At 41.4% G+C, this 23683-nt stretch overlaps 1 protein-coding gene across 1 annotated transcript in view; it reads left to right on the forward strand.

The window, feature by feature from the left end:
* DPP4 (dipeptidyl peptidase 4) overlaps positions 1 to 23683 on the forward strand; it is a 92377-nt gene that overhangs the window by 23092 nt on the left and 45602 nt on the right. Inside the window, exons 3-9 of the mRNA XM_059704265.1 lie at positions 6589 to 6684; positions 7041 to 7132; positions 8762 to 8842; positions 15276 to 15328; positions 15439 to 15511; positions 16370 to 16490; positions 23520 to 23680. Coding sequence (XP_059560248.1) covers positions 6589 to 6684; positions 7041 to 7132; positions 8762 to 8842; positions 15276 to 15328; positions 15439 to 15511; positions 16370 to 16490; positions 23520 to 23680 — 677 coding nt within the window. The remainder of the gene's footprint in view (positions 1 to 6588; positions 6685 to 7040; positions 7133 to 8761; positions 8843 to 15275; positions 15329 to 15438; positions 15512 to 16369; positions 16491 to 23519; positions 23681 to 23683) is intronic.

Here is a 23683-nt window from a genome sequence, read left to right on the forward strand (position 1 = left end):
CATTAAGTAATCTCATTGTGGGAGAGCTTATAGCTCTGCCTTTTACTGCCACCTTTGAATCTCTCCACACCAGAGGTGGATTCGGCAGCGGTATTTCATTTCTTATTACAGATTGTAGATTCCAAATACAAATTAAGATTTTAATTTGGACAAGAAACCACATTAAGATGACCATGGCACTCTTTTTTCAGCCTGATTTTAAAAAGTACCTTTTAATATTCCAATTTCTTTATAATGTGGCCTTTTTGCACAGGTGATTCTATTCACAGAGAATTAAACATTTCAAGATTAGGACATGGAGGGGGCCATAAAGGCCATTCCTCCCATTTTTTGTTTTCTTTTTGCTCCTCTTAAGGAGCGGAGGGTGCAAGGGGGAGGAGATCTATCCTCCTTGATGTCTCCTAAAGGCTCTAGCAAATGAAATACCATTTTCCACAAGGGAAAACAATTTTTGGAGGCAATTTTTTTCCTGCTGCTGACTTTTTTCAAGTTCTGACTAACTTTTTGGCAAAGTTTTAAGATCTAATGTACCCTTTTTCAAGAAACCAAAGGTTATGTTCTATGCAAAAACTGTAAGAGTTTACCTTCTAAAATTTTAACTCCTTAAGCATGCAAATCAAAAGTCTATAATAAAGTTTCTTACTTTTTAAAAACCAAATCCTGCCCCAAAACGTTCCCAGCCTACTTATAGCTTGAGACTTCTGAAGTTGATCCTGGGCATTGTGTGCGGTGAATTTCCCCCACCTTTTTTCGGTGAATTTTCCACACCTTTTCTCGGTGAATTCTTTCTTCCTCACCTTTTTCGGTGAAACTTCCTTTTTTTGCTCTAGTGAAACCTTCACTTCCTGTTTTCCCTTTTTGGGCGCCAGATGTTGAGTGTTTCCTTCCCACATCCAGCGTGGCTCAGGGTTCAGGAACTGGAAGCAGAGCCACACACAAATGAATATGAAAAGACAAGAGATAATTTGAAATATTGGGGGACCAGGCAGGCAAGTCCAACTCAAGGGGAAGGACTTCCTCCCGTGCTCAGGCCTCACCAAGCTTTTATTGATTTGGGATGCACCCATAGCATAGCCCTTAGGCAGGTGACCCCCCTGCAACAGGCAGACTAGCCCATCAGCAAGGATTTACATAATAATAAATGGGGGAGTTGTTTCAGCTACCACTGTCTGGACAAACAGAGGTGGCGCCTAGCTCTGACCTCTGCTAGGGCTTCAAAGGCGTCCAGCCTTGAGGGGTGGGTGTGTGGGGGGGGGTTTCTGTCTATGCTTATCAGATAGTGAAGGCAATAAACAGTTTCCCACAATTACCGTATGGAACACAAGTACTTTATAACCAGATATCTTTTTCTCATGTTTAATAACTTTATGAGTTTATAAGGTGTAAAGAGCATATTTCATTAGCCACTTATTTACTAAAACAGTTTAACTTTGTGAAATAGAAATATTATATATCATAGCTTAATACAGACAAAAAAAAGTTTATTATTAATGAGTATATAAGTATTCAACATATCCTGTAACCATAAAGGAACAACTGATCAAAGCAAGACTATTCCATGGGACGACATTACTCTCTCACTTGGATCTTGCCATTCTGGAATTACTTGTTCTCAGAAATGATTTTGATCCCGTAGCAAGGATTCATTAGATGACCACACACTTTGATGAGAATTCATCCTCAGGTTGAATCATTTTGGAAGCTGTTATGCTAAAGCAGTTTTGACTGATAAAAAATGGCATTTTCCTATGGTTCAACCTACTGGTTGCTCTCATCCAAGAAGTAGAATATAAAGTTGTTAGCCTTTTTTTAATTTTTAAATTGAAGAAAATTTAAATTATTTTTAATGTGAATCTGAGAGTTTCTGTATATGCTGACGGATAACATATGATTAACTGCTCTACTTGGCTAGCACAGTGCTTTGAACTGATAAGTCAAATGAACGACATGTCCCAGGCCCACCAGGAAAACCACACAAGCAGCCAAAGCCCTTCATCTGTCGCCGCAGCAGCGCCCTGTCAGTGAGCAAGTAGACAGGAAGGAGAGACGTGGGCATGTCCTCTGTTTGACAGAATAGGTTGTAACTTGGCAGCCAACTGTGAACTTGCTAAAGGTCAAAACCTGGACTTGGCACTCACATCTCACAGAACTCGCTTAGCTAGATGTTTCACAAGTGTCTTCCAATGCACACTGCTTATCAAATGGCAAGGCAAAAAACAAGGAACATTTGTTGCTCTACTTGCTCCAATTTAGCAGCGCTGTTCTGGGCTGGGTAGCCAGGATATGGAAGCTGACTTGCAGGGTCATTGTAAAGGAGCAGAGTGAACCAACACAGAACAAGGGGGACCTGAGCCTGGCATGGGTGTCATGGGCCAAAGCAAGAGTGTGGCATCCATGTTGATATCTGGAACATGAGCAGATGGGTCAAAATCACGCTGGGCCCATTATGAGCAGAAAGGAGGCTGAGCATGGTAGAGAGGATGGCTGTAGAAAAGCTATGGCCTAACGGAAAATGAACCCAGCAGTGTCTGAGGAGGGCAGGTAAGTGCTCAGTGAGAAGAGCAGCACTCTGGGCAGCAGGTGACAGCACAGGGAATTTTACCTCAATTAACAATATTTCAGATGTAGTTGTATTATTCTGGGAAACCTGAGTAAATACTATGTGTGATCTATTAGAGATACTCAATTCATTCTCTTCTTACAAAACCAAGAATCTGTGATAGATGTTCTGTGGGGATATGTCTGCTTTTTATATATTCGACTTAAGTCTATTCAGGCTGCCGTATCAGCTTAACATAGTCTGGGTGACTTAAACAACAAACATTTATTTCTCATAGTTCTGGAGATGGGGAAGTCTAAGGCACTGCGGATTCAGTGTCTGGTGTCTGGTGAGGGTCTGTGTCCTGTGGCATCACATGGTGGAGTCACTTTTCTAAGCACACTAATTCCATTCATGAGGAATCCACCCTCATGACCTAATCACCTTCCAAAGGCCTCATCTCCAAACACCATCACGTTGGGGTTAAAATTTCTACATATGAATTTTTGTGGGACACAAACATTCAGTCCATTGCTGTATATGCAAAAAAAGTGAGGTAGGCTGTAAGTATAGGTCTATCTAGACATAAGCAGTAGCAGATAATACTAGGACTGTGAATGTCTATAACCATTTATATTTTGATTTATACTAATTTAGGGATGTGTGTTATGTATATGTTAGACTAATATCTCTTGGTAGCAGGTTATATATTCTCAACAGTATTTTTAGTACTCACTTTATAGCTACTTGATGTATGAAAGACTGATTGAATGAATACAAACAACTGAGGGCATTTAGTGGACAAATCTAGATTTGTAGTTTTGTAGTCCAATATAAGTTTCACATAATATTTTCTGTGGCCCAAGGCTTTACTCTTGTTTGAATGTTGACAAATCCAAAGGCTGGTTATATTCATTTGCTCTATTTCTGCTTACAAACATAAATATCTTACTAACTTTCAGAGGTGAAATGCAGACCTAATTTTGAAAAAAAACTAAGGTGTTTTTTTTTTCTAAAAAAACAAACCTCTTTTACTTAATTAATAAACTAGGTTTAAATCCATGGAGTAATGAAGCGAAGTGTTGCAAATTTATCTGTTTAAAACTAAAGCTTCCATAAGCAGAATCAAGACTGTGTGATAAGATCAAAAGAAATAAAGTCTTAAGAATAGATTTTGAAAGAGGATTTCCTATAAGAGAATAACATTTCCAAAGGCTGTAAAAAATTAACTAGAGAAGGTATTGCTAGCTTTACAATCCCCAAAGAGTAAGAATTGCCACTGTAGGAATATTATGATGGTGGTTGCTTTTGTGAGTGTGTGTTTGCTTGCATGTGGAAACAGCAGAGAATTTGGAAAAAAAGACTTTAGGCTGTTTGTCATCAGTGGAAGATCTGGGGTTGAGGAAGAAGAATCACATTGTCTTGACTATGCTTGTTGGAATATATCCTATGTCACTCAAAAACAAAACCTTTTTGTGTGTGTGCCTACTTACTATGGCATAGAACTGTGCTAGGAGCTAAGATTGATGCAATACATACATACATACATACATACATACATACATACATACATACATAAGGCCCTACATGGCCTACCTGCGTAGAGACCACACAGGTAGGCTGGTAGGCCTGGAAAAACAGTTATCAGTGCAGGTGATTGTTACAAGAGCCAAATGAGCAGTGTGGGGCAAAAGTCAGAGAAGGTAGAATTGAAGTTTCCGTGAAGAGGTGGGAATTGGAGGGTGGAGCATTGCCACAGCCAAGGAAGCAGTTGAAGACATTGCAGGGAAGTGGCTTAGGCCAAGAAACAGAGGCAGAAAAGCCTCAGAAGATCTGTTGGGTTCAGTAGGCAGATCAGTGTAGCTAGGTAAGAAGGTTCATGCAGGAGAGAGTGGAAATGAGGTTGGGAAGGGAGTCTCATGTTAGATTGTGGAGGCCACAAATACCAGGCTGAGGAGTATGAATCTTCCTGCAGGCAGTGGCAAATCATTGAAAGATTTTGAGGAAGAGATCGCCAGGAGGAAAGTGGCATTTTAGAAAAACCATTCTAGTGGCTGTTCAGTGGAAGCATTGGATTAGAGAAACCTATGCCAGGGATACCTGGGAAAAAAGGTTTCACAGGAAGACTCCAGAGCAGTGGTTCTCAACCTTCCTAATGCCGCCACCCTTTAATACAGTTCCTCGTGTTGTGGTGACCCCCAATTTCATTGTTACAAATTGAACATAATTAAAGCATAGTGATTAATCACAAAACAATATGTAATTATATATGTGTTTTCCGATGGTCTTAGGTGACCCCTGTGAAAGGGTCATTCGACCCCCAAAGGGGTCACGACCCACAGGTTGAGAACTGCTGCTCTAGAGGATTGTGTGGATGGGGATAATGGTAAAAGAGAGGGAGACATCAAAAATGATGTTCAGATTTTGAATTTGGGTCACCAGTAAAAAATTTAAAACCACACAAACTCTGTAGGGAAAACTAGTTTTGGAAGGAAGACAATACTTTTAGATAAGGTAGGTATAGGATTAAGCATGGGACAAGTCAACTAAGAAACCCCAACACAGCACGGGAAATGTATTTGGGGAGGGTAATGAGTACAGATTTTGTCATTTATTTAAATGGAAAATATGCCTAAAATTCAGGAAGTCACATTCTTCGGAGTTCTCTGGAAGGAATAATATATAGAGAGAAGCACAGAAAGCTGAAGGCTGAGTATCAAAGCATTTCTGCCTTAGAGGTCAATGGAGAAACATTGAGTCAAAACAAGAGATAGAAAAAGTAACGGCCGATGAGTCAGAACAGCTGAAGAGTTACAGAATCAAGGGCAAGGTTTCATGAAAACTTCCACCAAGTTAAGGAAAAGTGACCATACAACCAGAGATCCCTGAATTGGGTAATGAGCATGTCTTAAAGGTCTGTGCATTGGGAGAGGGACTGAAAGAGACCTCGGGGCCTCAAGAAAGCAGCTATTGACTGGGAATGTGCCTAGTCAAACTAGTATATGCTGTAAGCGTAAAATATATACCAGATTTCAAAGATGTAGCATTTAAAAAAGAATGTTAAAGACCCCAGTAATAGCATTTAAATATTGACTACACATTGAAATGGTGATATTTTGGATATATTGGGTTAAATAAAAGATGCTGTTAAAATTAATTTCATCTTTAAAATTTTTAATAAGTCTCACTAGAAAGTGTACTTACATTATATTTTTACTAGAGGCCCAATGAATGAAATTTGTGAATGGGGGGGAGGGGTGTCCCTCAGCCTGACCTGCACCCTCTCCAATCCGGGACCACTTGGGGGATGTCCATCTGCCGGTTTAGGCCCAAACCAGCAGTTGGACATCCCTCTCGCAATCCAGGACCGCTGGCTCCTAACCGCTCACCTACTTGCCTTCTTGATCACCCCTAACCACTCTGCCTGCCTTCCTGATCACCCCTAATCACCTCTGCCTGCCTGCATGATTGCCCCTAACTGCTCCCCTGACAGCCTGATCGCCCCTAACTGCGCCCCTGCTGTACTGCCTGCCATATTGCCCCCTAACTGTTCCCCCACCAGCCTGATTGCACCACTAAATGCTTGTTCCCCCACCTGCCTGATCACCCTAACTGCTTTCTCCCCAGCCGGCCTGATCTCTCCCTTACCTGCCCTCCCCTGCCAGCCTGATTGCTCCTAATCGTCTCTGCCTCAGCCCCCACCATCATGGCTTTGTCCGGAAGGAAGTCGGACATCCAGAAGATGTCCGGTCAATCCGGTCTAATTAGCATATTACCCTTTTATTGGTATAGATTGAACATCACTGATCTAGACCTTCATAATGAAAGTCACTAATATATGGTGAAACGCACACTCACATACTCTTTAATGGTTAAATGCGTTTTCACTCCATCCACCCAATTCGAAATCTTTCAAAATGTGCTTTGCATTTTGTGAGTATATTTTTGTATCTTGTAACCAGTGTATTGTAGAGACCCATTTGTTTATTTTATGCAAAACTTAGGTTATTCCATCTTACTAAACATTTGGCTCTTTTTTCAACCAACAGATGATGTTATAGTTGATGATCGCAGGACCTACACTCTAACTGATTATTTAAAAAGTACTATTAGAATGAAGAACTACAACTTGCGGTGGATTTCAGGTAAGGATTTTTTGGGGAAGGGGGCGGATTTTTATGCTTATATTCATTCCAATTAGGTTGTGGAGCACTTTTATGGTACTGAGAAGATATTCTTGCTTTTTAAAACCATATAGGAGAGAATCTTTTTCTACCTCAGGGTGCAAAGGGAGTTAAACTAGAAAGCTTATTTCACAAAAATCATGGACAAGTGAATGGATACCAGTGTAATAGTCATCACTTAATGTTTTTTTAAACTTAGAAATGCTTATTTAGTATTTGTGCAAACTTGAATCTTAAATTTTTATTGCATAATTTTTAGCTTATGAAGATGTTTAATAGCAACTTGAAATATTGATCTGGTCGTTTTCTCTCTTTAGACCATGAATATCTCTACAAACAAGAAAATAATATCTTGCTATTCAATGCTGACCATGGAAACAGCTCCACTTTCTTGGAGAACAGTACATTTGTATGTTTAATCACATAATTAATTCATACTTTAAGGAAATTCTGGGGATTTTTTTCATAACCTTTTAAATTCTGAGTACTATCTTTTCATGCTGTTGGACTCTCTCTGCAGCATATGGCACAGTGGATCTTTCTCTCCTTCTTGGAATGTTCCCTGCCTTGGCTACTTTTTAGTCTCCTTTGACGATTCCTCCTCCTCTGCCCATACTCCTAAATGTAAGTGTCCTCAGGGCCCCTCTCCTCACTTGGCTGGCCCCTCTCCTCACTTTGCATGCTCTCCTTCAGTAAAGTCATATTTCTGCTTCTTATATTTAAGTCCTAGCTATTTTTATAATTTTATGTCCTCTTAGCTTATATTTTGTCTGATATACCATATACTGTACTAGTATTCATGTTACACCTAACCTTTAGACAGTCTTTAAATATGCATAAAGTCCATGCCCATCCACAACCTCAGCATTCTCTTTCTGGCCTTGATTCTCCAGTATACACTTTTAACACTAACCTCCTCTCATGATCTAAACCTCTGTTTCTAATAGCTTGCTTGTTTCTGTATATGAATGGTCTGCAGGCATTTTAAACTCAGTATCCCAAACTAAACTAGTTATTTTCCCTTCACTCTCCTAGCAAACTGAGAGCATCCTGCTCCTCTTCCTGAGTTCCCTATCTTAGTAAATAGTGCTCTCCTACAAGCCAGTCCTCCTTGGCTCCTCCCCATATTTAGCTAATCAACAAAACCTCTCAAGGGTCTCTCAGATTTCCATTTCACTGTAGAGTCCTGGTTCAAGGCTTGTTTCATCTTGTGATAGTGAGTATTCTAATGTGTGTCCCTCTCTCCATACCATAGACCAGATCACTGCATTGCCCACATCCAGGGCTGAGACAACCCCTCTCATCTCATCTCAGTTACTGTGTCACCAGAGCACCTTTGTAAAAAAAACAAAACAGATAAGATTCTAGCAAATTCATCTGCAAAAATAGTCATATTTCTGCTTCTTATATTTAAGTCCTAGCTATTTTTATAATTTTATGTCCTCTTAGCTTATATTTTGTCTGATATACCATATACTGTACTAGTATTCATGTTACACCTAACCTTTAGACAGTCTTTAAATATGCATACCCTGCCCTAACCAATTTGGCTCAGTGGATAGCATCAGCCTGAGGACTGCAGGGTCCCGGGTTCGATTTCAGTCAAGGGCATATACCTTGGTTGCTGGCACATCCCCAGTAGGGGGTGTGCTGGAGGCAGCTGATAGATGTTTCTCTCTCATCGATGTTTCTAACTCTCCATCCCTCTCCCTCCCTCTCTGTAAAAATCAATTATATATATACACCCTTTTGGCTCATGCTGTTCCCCCTACCAAGAAAGTTCTCTGTTTCTAATCCCCACCCTCACAGCTGTCTTTTCTTCATTAAAATTAAATTTTCCATCCCTGGTTCTCTAACCCTGATCACCATCCACCTTTCATCATGGTCATTGGTGTGGAGGAATGTGCCATCTTTCCAGATTGGAAGCTCCCAAGGCACAAGCCACATATCTAAAGCGATACCCTCTACATAGTAAGTGCTCAATAAATGGCAGTTAACTGGGATTGTTTAATTGTTCTTTTTTCTACTTGATTGGCAGGATCAATTTGGACATTCTATAAGTGATTATTCAGTATCTCCTGATAGACGGTTTGTTCTCTTCGAGTACAACTATATGAAGGTAACATAAATGTTTTCTTATTGTGACATTTAAAGAATCCTAAGAGTATGTTATGTTATAACTGATTTCCAGGATATGTACTGGTACATTTAAGATTGATACCTAGTAATATAGCAGGCACTAAAAACTCATTAATTCAGCCTGCGGAGGAGAAATGCTTCTCATTCATAAGTCCAAAAAATGTTTTAAAAGGCATTTATTTGAGTGTTTGCAAATACTAAAAAGTATAGGTAATATAATATAGATACTAAAAACATAACAAAATAGAACTTATAATTGAAAAGTAAGTTTGCATGTCTGACTTGAACATCCAGTAATATAACCCCTTATTTTCTTTGTCTCAGCTTTACATGCAGTAAAACTCTCAATAAGTATTTGCTTTGAAAAAAATTAAACTTCTCTTCCTTCAGAAGAGACTCTGCAAGGTGACCCAGACCACTCCCCAGCCTGCCTGTCCCACCATATACACCCCATTCTAAAGGGGAGCCCCATCCCTATAAGAACACTCAGCTTCCCCCTGTCATCCAGCCCCACATCAAATTCTCCCACATTCATGGAAAGGTTACAGTTTGATCACACATCCTGTTCATGTTTGGGATGGCTGCAAAGCACCAGTAACTTTAACCGCAGCTTTTTGGTTATTCGTGGATTTGACAACAGTATGGGAAGTATAGGAAGTTGTGAGACGTAAGAAAAACCAAAAACCTGTAGAGATATCCTGCACTGAAAAAAATACAAAGCTGGGGATCTCCATCTCTGCTTGTTTTCTAGAATAAATGATAAATATTAGTATAAATACCTTATCTCAAACACCAATGCTGCTGTACTCGGGCCAAGCAAACCATCCCATATTCCGTTTCCTATTTTGGGATGGTGACTCCCAATCATAATATTTACCCTGGATTCACTGTGCTGGGCTCCATTTCCTGGACATGAAGACTAGATGACTGTGTTCTGCTAAACTTATCAACTATGAGCAAATCAGAATTCTATGCCAACTTTAGCACATCTGTTCCCTATTAATGGATTATTATTTGTTTAATTCAGTGGTTTGTACTGCTGTCTATGTATTAAAATCACTGGAGTTTTACAAAATTCTCAGTGTCCAAGTTCAATTCTCAAATCAATGAATTGAAGTCTTTAGAGTGAAGCCAGCATCACTATTATTTTTTTCAATCTGTAGATTATTCTAATCGGCAATCAAGGTTGGGAACCACTGAATAACATTGGCCTATGTTAAAGACTAACATATAAAGACTGTGAGGTTAAGATAGAAATGGAATAGTAACTGCCAATTCAATTTACTATGTAGCCAAGCTCAGCAGGTGCACTAATTTGAAGTGCACTAATGGATGTATTCCCTGGTGGACCTTAGCTGGACAGCCCTCACTGGTAATTTGTATTATGTCATGTCACTGGAATATACATGTGTATTTAACTGCTTATTCTATTTTCACTCTGTTCCTTCCTCCTGCCATCCACGCTTGTCAGATAGTATCCAAGAGCTCCTTTTAAGTCAGATTATATCATGTTTATGCTTAAATCCTCATTATCATTGGCTTCCAATAGCTCAGACTCTAATACAGCATCCTCAGAAGCCTGTGTGATTGGACCCCATTCTGCCCATCAGAACCCATCTCCTACCAACTCTCTCTGCATTCACCATGGTTGGCCAGTGCTTCTCCTCCTGTGTGCCCCTTAGAATGACTTGAGGAGGTTTTTAAAAATACAGATGCATGTAACCTACCCCTCACCAATTAGCCCCGCATACCCATGGGTGGGCCCAGGCATGGGTAGATTTAAGGACGCCCAGGTGACCCAAGGATCCAAAGTTAAGAACCTTTAAATACACAGCTTTTTATTTTAATCAAACATTACTTTCATTTCTACCTATGGGCCAATGCATTTGCCATTGCTTTCTTCTGGAACTTTCTTTCCCCAATCATCAACTGGCTCTCCCTTTTTAGTAATTCAGGTCCAGGCTGGTTTGGATCACTCTGTCTAACATTGCCCTCTGTCACTCTGTTCCCCTACAATGCACCATTTACTCTCTAACATGTTAGCTTATTTTACTTTCTTCATAAATTTATTGCAAAATACTAAAATATAAGATTATTGAAAGTAAAGAACTATATCTTCTATTTTACTTCCCAGAGTATGCAATAGAATATTCTGTGCAGCATAAATTTTTTGACTAATTAATGCTCAAGAAACCTATCCAGAACAACAAAAATTAGTCTAATTTTATTCCATTTCCTTGGAAGGTCTGCTATGCAGTGTTCTTTATATCCAACTTCAGGACTGAGTTAGTGCTTCCAGAAAGATCAGTTATTACTTCTAAGATATTTTTAAGAAGTAATGATCACTTCTAAGTGGCTATAAAATATAAGTGAATACATAAATAAATAAGTACCATACAGCCTGGTATGGATGTTCTCCTACCATCTTTACTCATTGCCTAATGTGCTAGAAACAGTAGCCTCACCTATCACACATTGATAATTCCAGGAGCCTTGCTAAGCACTTCACTTATTTCATATCTATTTCATCCTTCTGAGCACTTCACATGCATTCTCATTCACATGAGATTATTGTTGTCATTGTGGACATTTTCATAAAGAGAAAATTGAAGCTTAGAGAGAAACTTGTCTGCTGTTACACCTTAGAGACTTATCTTAGTCCATTTAAGCGGCTGTAACATCATACCACAGACTGGATGGCTTAATCACAGAAATTTATTTCTCACTGTCTGGAGGCTGAGAAGTCAAAATCAAGGTGCTGGCAGAGTCAGTGTCTGGTGAGGTGCTGCTTTCTGGATCATAACTGGCCATCTTCTCTGCATATCCTTACATGGTGGTCAGGGCAAAGAATCTCTCTGGAGTCTCTTATACGGGAACTAATGCATTCATGAGGGCTCCAACCTCTTGAGCTAATTTTAGTCACCACCCAAAGGCCCCACCTCCAAATATCATCACATTGGGGACTTCAACATATGATTTAGGGATGGGAGGTATAAATATTCAGTCTATAGCAAGACTTGAATCCAGTTTAGAAGACTCCGTGATCTTTCCTATCTTTGTGCTTCCATTTTTCTCTGCTACAATGCTTTCATTTACCTCTTCTCTGTGTGAACGTCCTCTGCCACTGAAACTTGGTCCAAGAATCACCTTCTGTAGGGCTTTTTCTCTCCCCAAGGCCCAATTTATGATTTCTACCTCTCCCCACCCATCTCTATTTAATCTTCTGTGATTCTTTTCTTGTATTCACTTGTTCATGTCCCCCATTCAACTATGAACTCTTCAGAGATAGGGAGCCTGTTTTAGCTAATAATACTTCACAGGGGATAGTTGCCAATGTTTATATCCTAAACTAGAGGCCCAGTGCACAAAAATTTGTGCACTCAGGGGGGTCCCTCAGCCCGGCCTATCCCTTGGAGGATGTCCACCTGCTGGCTTAAGCCCACTCCTTGGGGGATCGGGCCCAAGCTGGCAGTCATACATCACTCTGGCAGCCCTAGGGGGATGTCCACTTACCAGCAGGGAGCAGACCTAAGCTGCAGTCGGACATCCTTAGTGCTGCTGAGGAGGCGGGAGAGGCTTCCGCCACCACCACTGTGCTGGCAGCCATCAGCCTGGCTTGTGGCTGAGCAGAGCTTCCCTGTGGGAGCACACTGACCACCAGGGGACAGCTCCTGCATTGAGCATCTGCCCCCTGGTGGTCAGTGTGTTTCATAGTGACTAGTCATTTCCAGTCGTTCTGCTATTAGGGTTAATTTGCATATTACCCTTTTATTATATAGGCTAGAGGCCTGGTGCATGGGTGGGGGCTGGCTGGTTTGTCCTGAAGGGTGTCCTGGATCAGGGTGGGGGTCCTGCTGGGGTGAGGGGCTGATGGCTGTTTGCAGCTGGTCACATCCCACTCAGGGTGGGGGTTCCCACTGGGGTGCCTTGCCAGCCTGGGTGAGAAGCTGGTGGCTTTTTGCAGCTGGTCACACCCCCTTCAAGGTGGGGGTCCCCACTGGGGTGCCTGGCCAGCCTGGGTGAGGGGCTGATGGCTGTTTGCAGGCTGGTCAAGCCCCCTCAGTGGGGACCCTCACCCCATGGAGGTTTGGACAGCCAGGGTGAGGGGCTGATGGCTGGGGGTTCCCCACTGGGGTGCCTGGCCAGTCTGGGTGAGGGGCTGAGGGCCATTTCCAGGCTGGCCAAGCCCCCCAGCGATGGAAGCTCCCAGCCTCTCCTTTTTTTTTGTTTTGTTTTATTCTGGTATTTATTTACCTTCTATAATTAAAACTTTGTAGCCTTGAGTGGAGCTCTGAGCAGGCCAGGGCAGGTGGGAAGCTTGGCTTCCTCCATCGCCAGGGCCAACCCAAGCCTCCTGCTCGCTCCAGCTCAATGGGCACAGCCGGCTGAAAGCAGGTATCTGGGATTTATTTATCTTCTATAATTGAAACTTTGTTGCCTTGAGTGGAGCTCAGAGCCGGCAATGGCAGGTGGGAAGCTTGGCTTCCTCTATCACTGGGGCAGCCAAGTCTCCTGCTTGCTCTAGCTTTGTGGCTGCCGGTCGCCATCTTGGTTGGGTTAATTTGCATATAGTCGCTCTGATTGTCTGGTGGGCGTGGCTTAGGGTGTAGTGGAGATATGGTCAATTTGCATGTTTGTCTTTTATTAGTGTAGATAGATGAGTCTGTTCCAAAAGATGAAGTGAACATTACAAATGCGTTGGGTGTCCTTTCAAAATCTGGGATGGATCTGTCATCCTGAAATGATCTCAGACCTTCTTAAATCTCTGTGTTTTTAGCCTGCACCACACCTTTTGGCTCTAGCAAGTATACTCAGAGAGTTCCCAGAAACAAGCCTGGGGTGTGTCAAAATAATCCAGGATTCAAAAAGGAATGTAGAACTTGCAAAAAGTAGGGACTTAATAAATATTTGTTGACATAAGAGGTTACAGGGTGATAAATGATATGAGGGAAATATTATTCAAGGTTAGGAACCATGGCTTGTGTCTCAGCTCTGCCATTATACAGCTGGCTCCTTGGGTAACATTTCATATCTATTTCATCCTTCTAGATAAAATCTGACTTTTCTTTTCGTTGTGTTTCTTCCTTGAATACAAACTATGCAGTTCCACTAGACCAAGCTCTAGTATTTTAAAGGTGAATAGAAGATAATTTTTTCCCTCTAGGAATATGGTAAGGGAGATGGACATTCAGATAAATGATTTTTTAAGTTTACATTTGCATCCACATATAAACATTTTTTCATAAATATGAATCTGTAATCATATATATATATTTATCTTTTTTCCATTTTTGCTTTAGATTTTTCATTTTTTCTTGTCTTATTTTTAATAACTTGTTTTATGAGGAATTTTCCCTTTTTCTAACTTAAAATTTATTAGCAAAAAAATGTTTGTAGTAAGGTCTTATAGTCTTGTAATGTCTGTAGTCTGTTGTGGTATATCATTTTCCATTTTGATATTTGTCATTCATACCTTTTTTTCTCTCATACTTACTATGTTAGCATTTTTTTAATCTTTTAAAGAATCAATTTTTGACTTTGGTGAATTATCTCTACTGTGTTTTTTCTATTTGATTACTGCTTTTACCTTTATTATTTCTTTTCTTCTGATTTCTTTAGATTTGGTTTTCTTTTCATTTTTGATCTTCTTGAGAGGGTTGTTTAAAATATTGATAGTATATGTATTTCAATTTTAATATATATTGGTAGGTGGCTTTCAAAATATCTATAATACTTCATATTTTTATGGTCAGTGTAGAAAAGTAGACATTTCTCCACATCACCTCTAGCAATAGAAGTATAGATTTTTAAAAATATTTTTATTTATTTCAGAGAGAAAAGGAGAGGGAGAGAGAGACAGAAACATCAATGATGAGAGAGAATCATTGATTGGCTGCCTCCTGCACATTTCACACTGGGGATCAAGCCCACAACCCGGGCATATGCCCTGACTGAAATCAAACCATGACCTCCTGGTTCATAGGTTGACACTCAACCACTGAGCCATGTTGGCCGGGCTAGAAGTATAGATATTTTAAATATTTTGCTAGTAAAATGGTTGAAAAGTGAAAATTTGCATTCTTCTTCAACAGGTGAACCTAACATGCTGTGGTTAGTGCTAGGAATAATGTTTACACGGGAAGTGGCATTTTAGCCTCCTGAGGTCCTGGAAAGGCTCCTTGGCAAAGGTGATGTTAAAATTAGGTTGTAGATGAAATCCAGAGGAGTTTGGACTAGATGGTCTCTAAGATTTTTTTCTAATTCCAAAATTCTAAGAATCTAAATAGAGAATTATAAGAAGAGATAAACTTTGAGAATTATACATTTTATTACTTTGTCATCTTGAGCTCCTATAGCAAGTGGAAAAACTATCCATAATCACAGAAGCCTGAAATGTTTATTTTCTTTTATAGAAATGGAGACATTCCTACACAGCTTCATATGACATTTATGACTTAAATAAAAGGTCAGTGACTTCCTCAAAAAACATATTATGCTTTTTTAGTGTAATTATTAAAAAAAATAAACACTGTGATTTATTCATTTGGTAGTTCTTTCCTTTTATCTTTTTTCCAGGCAGCTGATAACAGAAGAAAGAATTCCAAATGACACACAATTGATCAGATGGTCACCAGAGGGTCATAAATTGGTTAGTGAGTCTTTTTTTTCTATCAGAAGAATAATGGTTCAAGTCTCTCATATGCAGAAGCTGTTATCTTGATGCTCAGTAGACACTTAGGAAGCCAAAACTTTAGTATCAAATATAGTATTATTGCCTAAAATAATATTTTACTAGTCTAACATAGTAAACATAATTCCTGAAAGTCTCTGAACTACTCTTAGGAAATTGTTTATTTAATGGGAAAATGTTCAGTTAACTCTTAAATTCTAATCTCTATTGTGCTTTCGGTTTGTTTGGGGGTTTTTTGCACATGTTTTTATGGGGAGTGGTTGCTGTTGTTATAGTTTGTGGGTGGGTGTTTTTAAAGCATACTTGCTTTCTGCTAGTTCTATGACCTTCTCTGTGTCACTATAGATATATCTGCATGTTCTATAGAGCTAAGAGAATGTTAAATTCCCAATCTAAACAGAAAGATGGAATGTTTACCTGTAGTTAAACTTCTCCCTCCCAGCATGCAACTGCACTCCCTTAGTCACCTCCCCTAAGAACAAATGCAAAGCACACATCATTCCATAGAAGTGGTCAGTGTTCTTATATACGTTAGCATCCAAATAGTGGTGGTTGTGAGCTTCTTCTTTTTAATATATTAAGAGTATTCTTAAAATTCATTAGGGTTGTAGCTTGTATACTGATAATTTAAGAATATGAGGGGGAGGGAGTAAATGACTCTTCATTTTTCCCAAATTGAATAACCTAAGGTAACCATTGTACTTGCACACCAATATTGTTTTAAAATAAAAGAATTGATAAATGTTTTCTTGAACTTCAAGATAAAATATATTATATCATGTAATTATATGTCAATATTATTTTTTATTTTTCTAGGCATATGTTTGGAACAATGATATTTATGTTAAAAATGATCCATATTCACCAAGTCAGAGGGTCACACGTGATGGAAGAGAAGATGCAATCAGTAATGGAATAACTGACTGGGTTTATGAAGGTAGAGACTTTAAAGTGTTTTTAAATCAGAAAATCTGTAAGTTTTTTAAAAATAGTCAAACATTTCTTCAAAAGGGAAGAAATTCAGTGGCATTCAAAAGAGTTGCACTTTTTATAATGTTATCAATTTTTTTTAGCACAGCACCAGATACCTCACAGAAGAGTTTCTTAGCAGTAGCTAGTGCTGCTTATGTCCTCATTGTCTCTCAATGCTCCTATTGTCTTCAGTCTACCGCTACAAAGAGCCTTTCTGTGTAGGTAGCTTTTCTGCTTTACAGACGCATAAAAGCCTGCAGATTAACATCAAGCCTACCTACCCCAGAAGTAAGCTAAGTACTCCCACAACATTCCAAAAGATGACAAAATATTGTTTGGAGGTTGGGGAGTAGAGGTGAAGAAAACACCCATTTTATAAAAGATTTATGTTAATTTTCTTAGGCAAATTATAATTTCCTGATGTTAAAAACTAAAAGAAATTATTGGAAAGGCTTAAGAAAAAATGGGTCAAAAAACAGAACTAAAAGTGATAAAAAGGATTTATTTTCTTTAAGACACAGAGTTTTAGGAAATATAAAACATTCTAGAGACTTAGGAAATATTAGAAAAACATTTTTCATGTCTATAGTTGACAAGGTAAGAGGTATTTTGAGATGTTTCAAATGGTTCACAAAGTTGTCTCATTCTTATTAAAGACTCCTTATTTCATCCTATTATTTTTTCTTCATAGTTAAAAAAGTAGTTTCCTTCATAACCTCATTTTGGTTGTCTCCCAGTTCAAGTCAAGTTTAATTAAATGAATAACATTATATATAAAAAATTACTTTAAAAGAAAGATGAATTCCCATGGTTCAGAAATAAGTGTTTGATTAAAACTTGCAATGAAATTTACTAAGACTAGTCACTTAGAAATTGAAAACATCTTCAACACTTTGTGGACAGCACAGCAAAGCCTCCAGGATCCCCAGTGTGAACAGCATACAGCCTCTTCCCAAAGCTGTGACCCGACCCTTCCTCAGGAATAGCTGCATGTAAAATAAGGACACCCCTGCATTAAATAATAGGTGTCAGTTGCTTATCAATTTCTGGTGCACTCATTATATGCTGCTGCTCATCTTAATTATTATTGTATTTTATTATTGTTACTTGAGGCTTGTGCACAAATTCATGCATGGGTGGGGTCCCTCGGAATGGCCTGCGGGGATCACACTGAAACCCAGAGTCCAATGCCAGCTGCAGCTCCTACCTGCCGCTCCTGCTCATCTGGCCCCACTGTGCCTGCTGTGAGCTCCCGCCCAATCAGTCCCAATTGGGAGAGGCTCCTGCCTCCGCAGCAGTACTTGCCAGCCATGAGCCCTGCATCTGGCGCCCTCCCCAGGAGAGTGGCCTGTGGGATCAGGCTGAAACCGGCTCTCCAACACCCCCTGAGGGGTTCCAGATTGTGAGAGGGGCCAGGCCAGGCTGAGGGACCCCACCAGTGCACAATTGGGGCTGGGGAGGGACTGCAGGAGGGCTCCAGGGCATTTACAGCCCATCTCACCCAGCATCAACCTAACCTACCAGTCGGAGTGTCTAACCCCTAGTGATCAGTGCACATGATAGCGAGTGGTTGAGTGGCCTTAGCATATTATGTTTTGATTGGTTGAACAGTCAACCAGTCACTGGAAGACCAGACACTTAGCATATTAGGCTTTTATTATATAGGATTATTAATACTGTAACCACTACTATTATTATTATTACTAGAGGCCCAGTGCATGAAATTCGTGCACTGGGGGGCGGGTGGTCCCTCAGTGTGGCCTGTGCCCTCTCACAGTCTGGGAACCCTGGGGGGATGTCCAACTGACTGCTTAGTGGGCTAGGAGGGCAGGTTTAGCTGCACCCCCGACAAGGTTCAGTGCACTTCTGCTGCAGAGATGGCGCCACTGCTGTCAGGGAAGGGGTGTTGGGGGGAATGAGTCTAACCCTGAGGGGCTGCTTAGGCCTGCCTCCACCCGGGTCTGGAGTTGTAGGGAGGAGAGGCGTGCCTAGCCCCAGCGGAGGGGGCCCAGCAGCGGCAGGCCACAGGCCTCGGGTGCCTCGGGGATGCTGACAGGTTGTCGCAGGCGTGCTATTGTTGTGGGCACCCCTGGCGGGGGTGGCAGGGGAAGACGTCGGGAGTCAGAGATATGGGCTGCAGCTTCCCCCAAGGCTGGGCCTTCTCCTGTCTGGTCAGCCTCCCCATCCCCCAGGGGTATGGGGGCTGCGGTAGGGTGTCCGTGCAGGGGGATTGGAAGAGCTCCCTGTGGCCGCTTCCTCTTCCTTCTTTGCAGTCCGGGCTCCTGTCAAGCACTCTCCTCAGACCCCTGGGAACTTGGCTCCGCCTGCTCTGCCCCTCCATGGCTCCCTGCAGCCCCTGCCTCACTCAGGAGGCTGCCAGGATGCCCTGCTGTGGGGCCACCAGGGAGTATGCACTAAGCCTTAGCTAAGCCCCCAGCCTGCCGTGCGCGGCCCCGGGGGCGTGGCGGTGGCCACGGCACGTGGCGGGCGGGCCCCCCTCTTTGCTCTTCGCTTGCCACGCCAGCCTTCGCTCGCTGCTCCTGCCTGGGGCCAGCCAGCTTCACTCCATCGCTTGGCGCCTACATATGCAAATTAACCACCATCTTTGTTGGCAGTTAACCGCCATCTTTCTTGGCAGTTAATTTGCATATCACCCTGATTAGCCAATGGGAAGCATAGTGGAGGTATGGTTAATTACCCTTTTTGTCTTTTATTAGATAGGATTAAACACAAGCATTAGGAAGAAACTTGTAAGGAAGCCCCAGGAATCAGAAAATGATTAGGAAGTTTTCTGTCATTATTTTTTCACATAGGTTTTCAAGTCCTTGCTCTTTCTTTTCTCCTTCTGGCTCCCTCATGATGTGAATGTTGGTGTGCTTGAAATTGTTCCAGAGGCTCCGTATACTGTCCTTTTTTGGATTCTTTTTTCTTTTTGCTATGCTGATTGGGTGTTTTCTGCTTTCTTATCTTCCAAATCTCAGATTTGATCCTCTGCTTCATCTACTCCACTGTTGTTTCCCTGTAATGTATTTTTCATTTCAATTAGTATATTCTTTATTTCTGACTGGCTCTCTTTTATGTCTTATAGTTTTGTTTTTTATGTTTTCTGTCTCTTTGTTGAAGTCCTCACTAACTTCACCTACTCTTTCCCTAAGTTCACTGAGCAACCTTATAATCAGTGTTTTAAACTCTACATCTAGTAGATTGCTTGTCTCCATTGTGTTTAGTGTTCTTCTGGAGTTTTGTTCTGTTCTTTCATTTGGTACATGTTTCTTTATCTCCTCATTTTGGCAGCCTCCCTGTGTTTGTTTCTATGTAATAGGTAGAGCTACTTTGTCTCCTGGGCTTGGTAGAGTGGCCTTATGTAGTAGGTGTCCTGTAGGGTCCAGTGGTATAGTCTCCTTGATCACCCAAGCTAGACACTCCAGGTGTGCCCCCATGTGGACTGTGTATACCCTCTGTTGTAGTTGAGACTTGATTGTTGTTGACATGTCAATGGGAGGGATTTATGCCTAGGCTCATTGGCTGCAAAGACTGGCTGTGCCCACTGTGGAAGATCAGCTGTGCTGGGGCCCACTCCACAGAATAGGACTTACTTTAACAGGGCTCTGGTGCCTGCTGAGTCCATTGTGGGGTGTGTCGCTTGTGGAGGTGGTTGGGTGGTGTGTCAACGTGGTTTGAAGCTGCCAACTAGGTGTGCTGCCTCTGGAGCCTCCTGGGAGGTGCTGGCCAAGGTCAGCCACCATCTGTGTTCAGCTTAGGACCACCAGTTATGAGCTACAAAGCAATTTGCATGTGGATGCTACTTGTACTGGACTTAGAGGTGCCTAGGAGAGGCCAAGCTGCCAACCAAGGCTGGCTCCCACTAGTACCAGGCCTGAGGCCACATAGCAAGAGGTACAGGGCATGCCAAGGCCAGATGCTGCTTGTTTGAAAGTTTTAGGAAAGTTAGAAGCATGAGCCAAGACAGGTCATTTGTATGGAAAAGCTTGGGTGAGCCCACAAGTTGGGTGGGGCAGGGTCTCAGGGAATCACCAGGGTGAGGCTAACAGTGTGAGCCAGGTTGATAGAGACTCAGATATGGTACCCACCTGCCTGCTCTGTGGGAGCAGGGCTCATCAGAGAAACAATGGCCTCTGTCAATACTTCTGTTAAAGCTGCCCCTCCAGCTCTTGCCCTGACACCAGACAATTCAGTTCATCCTTGTATATACCTGGTGCCTTTCGAGCTGCTGCCCCAGTGCTGGAGCTCAGAGCCAGTGAGTCTGAATAAATCCATGTATGGCCCTTTAAGAGGAATGCCTGGGACTCCAGCAGCCTTCCATCTCACTGAGCCACAATCTCTGCTGTTTTTATAGACAGAAGTTATGAGGACTTCTCTTCCTGGCATTGGAACCCTGGGCTAGTGGGTTTGGTGTGGGGCTGGAACCCCTTGCTCCTCAGTGGAGGGCCTCTGTAGCCAAGATATACCTTTTTTATCCACTACACATGGGTGTGGGTACCAGCCTGTTCTGCATCTCCACCCCTCCTATCAGTTTTGATGTAGTTTCTTCTTTAATTCCTTAGTTGTAGGATTTCTGTTCAGGTTCAACTAGATTTCAGGTAGTTCTGAGTGATGCTTTTTTCTGTATTTTAGTTGTAATTTCAATGTGGTTGTAGGAGGATGCAAGAACCACATTTACTTACACTGCCATCTTGACCCAAAACCCTCAACCAGATGTAGTTTTATAATGATAACTAGAGGCCTGGTGTACGAGATTCATGCACTCAGGGGGGTCCCTCAGCCCGGCCTGTGCCCTCTCGTAGTCTCGGAGTCCTTGGGCCTAAGCCAGCAGGCAGATATCCTTAGAGCTGCCACAGAGGCAGGAAAGGCTCTCACCACTGCTGCTGTGCTCACCAGCCATGATAAGGCTTCTGGCTGAGTGGTGCTCCCCCTATGGGAGTACACTGACCACCAGGGTGCAGCTCCTGCATTAAGCGTCTGCCCCCTGGTGGTCAGTGTGTGTCATAGCAACTGGTCGTTCTGCCACTCAGTCAATTTGCATATTACCCTTTTATTATATATGATTTTAATATTCATTAATGTAGAAAAGCATGTTCTGTATTCTGAATAACCACCAATTCAAAACTTAGAGCACTATCTGCTACTTGTATTTACAAGAAATTTTAAAAATCATAATCTTGCTGTAATTATATTAATTTTATGTATTTGCATCTTGATCTTAGACTAGAACCAATGGGTAGAGGCCACAAGTAGTGAGACATCAATTCAGTATAATGAAGTTCTTAGTGCAAAATATCCTTGACTTGGAATCACAAGGCCTGCATCCTAATTCATTCAGTCCTTCTCTGCCTTAGTTGCCTTTTCTTTAAAATGGGCTATGAATAGACTCTCCCATGGATCTTTGTGAAGACTAAATTAGATAAGTGGTTTGTAAATTCTAAATTGCTACATAAATGTAAGTCAACAATATAGGTATAAAGCAGTCAAAGGGGGAGCAGGCTTCCTAATCAAGAAGAAGGTTTTCTGTTACTAGAGGTGCTGAAATAAGTAGGAAGACATAGCAGAGCATGGAAATGAAAAGCATGGACTCATACCAAATAAGCTGGATTTATTCTTGATTCTAACAATTGTTGCCTGCGTGATCCTGGGCAAATTACTTATTCTCTTCAAGCCTAACTGCCTCCCTTTGCTCATCTGCACACAATGAATTATCATGAGGATTAACTGAGATAATAGATGTCAGTTGCTTTTCAATTCCTGGTGCATTCATTATATGCTGCTGCTCATCTTAATTAGTATTGTACTTTATTATTGTTATTATTAATACTGTAACTACTACTATTATTGTTATTATTAAAAACGAGCATTTGGAAGAAACTTGTAAGGAAGCCCCAGGAACCAGAAAAGTGATTGGGATAAATAGTTTCCTAATTCTAAGATTCAAGTTTCTATGCCTTTGTTTTAACCTTTATATTCACATCAGAACATAAGATTTGTGGGTTAAATCTGCATAAAGAACTAGGAGTCTCTATCTAGTCTACTTGAATCATCCATCCCCAGTTGATAAAAGAGGTTCTGGCATTTTCACAACTAGTAGTTGGAAGTCCCATGAACAGACTTGATAATAAACACAGGAAGGAGCTACCTTTGCCAGAGAGTGAGAACTAGGCCAAGCGTGTTCTGGAAATCAAGACCTTTCCTTTCCTTTGCATTCCTCTTTGACCCTCTTTCCTCACTCATCATCTTAGACATCAGAGAAGGGTGTTAATCCAAGGGAGGCTTCAGTCTCTTCAGGTTAGGCCAGTGGTCGGCAAACTGGCCCCTTGAGTGTGACCCTTCCACAAAATACCACGTGCGGGTGTGCACGTACAGTGCGATTGAAACTTCGTGGCCCATGCCACGGGGCCAAAGAGTCGCATGTGGCTCGCGAGCCGCGGTTTGCCGACCACTGGGTTAGGCGAAGGAGATGTTTCTGAGTAGGGGTCTCATGGAGCTCCTCGCCACTCTAAATCTATCCTTCCCTCACCTTGTTTGTGCCAAGAGTAGTAAACTCTGGGCACCATATTGGTTTAATAGCATAGAGCCACACACCACCCACCCAGTTGGGGAGAGTATGCTGGCATGTTGACGGTTTGAAAATGAGAAAGGAGGATCAGCCCCTTATGTGAAATTTACTTTGAGTATGTTTTGCAGCATAAATTTAGAGGATTATAAGATAAAGAAAAACATGTAGAGCTTATATTAAATATTATGTGCTAAAATATTCTAAAAACAGTCCAACGGGTTACTTATTTTTATAGCCCAGATCTATCCTTGAAGATTTTATTTTTATTCATTTGTATTACTCTGATTTTGGAAGCCCAGCAAATGCAAAGTGGTTCATTAGTTGAACTCTACTGTAATTACTAAAGCTAATGAGAACAATATTTTGAATGCCAAAGCCAATTTATCATCTACTTCTTGTAACAGAACAATTTATGTCTCTTTTCAGAGGAAATTTACAGTACCCACTCCGCTCTGTGGTGGTCTCCAAACGGCACATTTTTAGCATATGCCCAGTTTAACGACACCGACGTCCCACGTATTGAATACTCTGTCTACTTGGACGAGTCGCTGCAGTACCCAAAGACTATCCACATTCCATATCCAAAGGTC

Source organism: Myotis daubentonii, chromosome 7 (assembly GCF_963259705.1).
Source record: "Myotis daubentonii chromosome 7, mMyoDau2.1, whole genome shotgun sequence".
Taxonomy (NCBI): Eukaryota; Metazoa; Chordata; class Mammalia; order Chiroptera; family Vespertilionidae; genus Myotis; species Myotis daubentonii.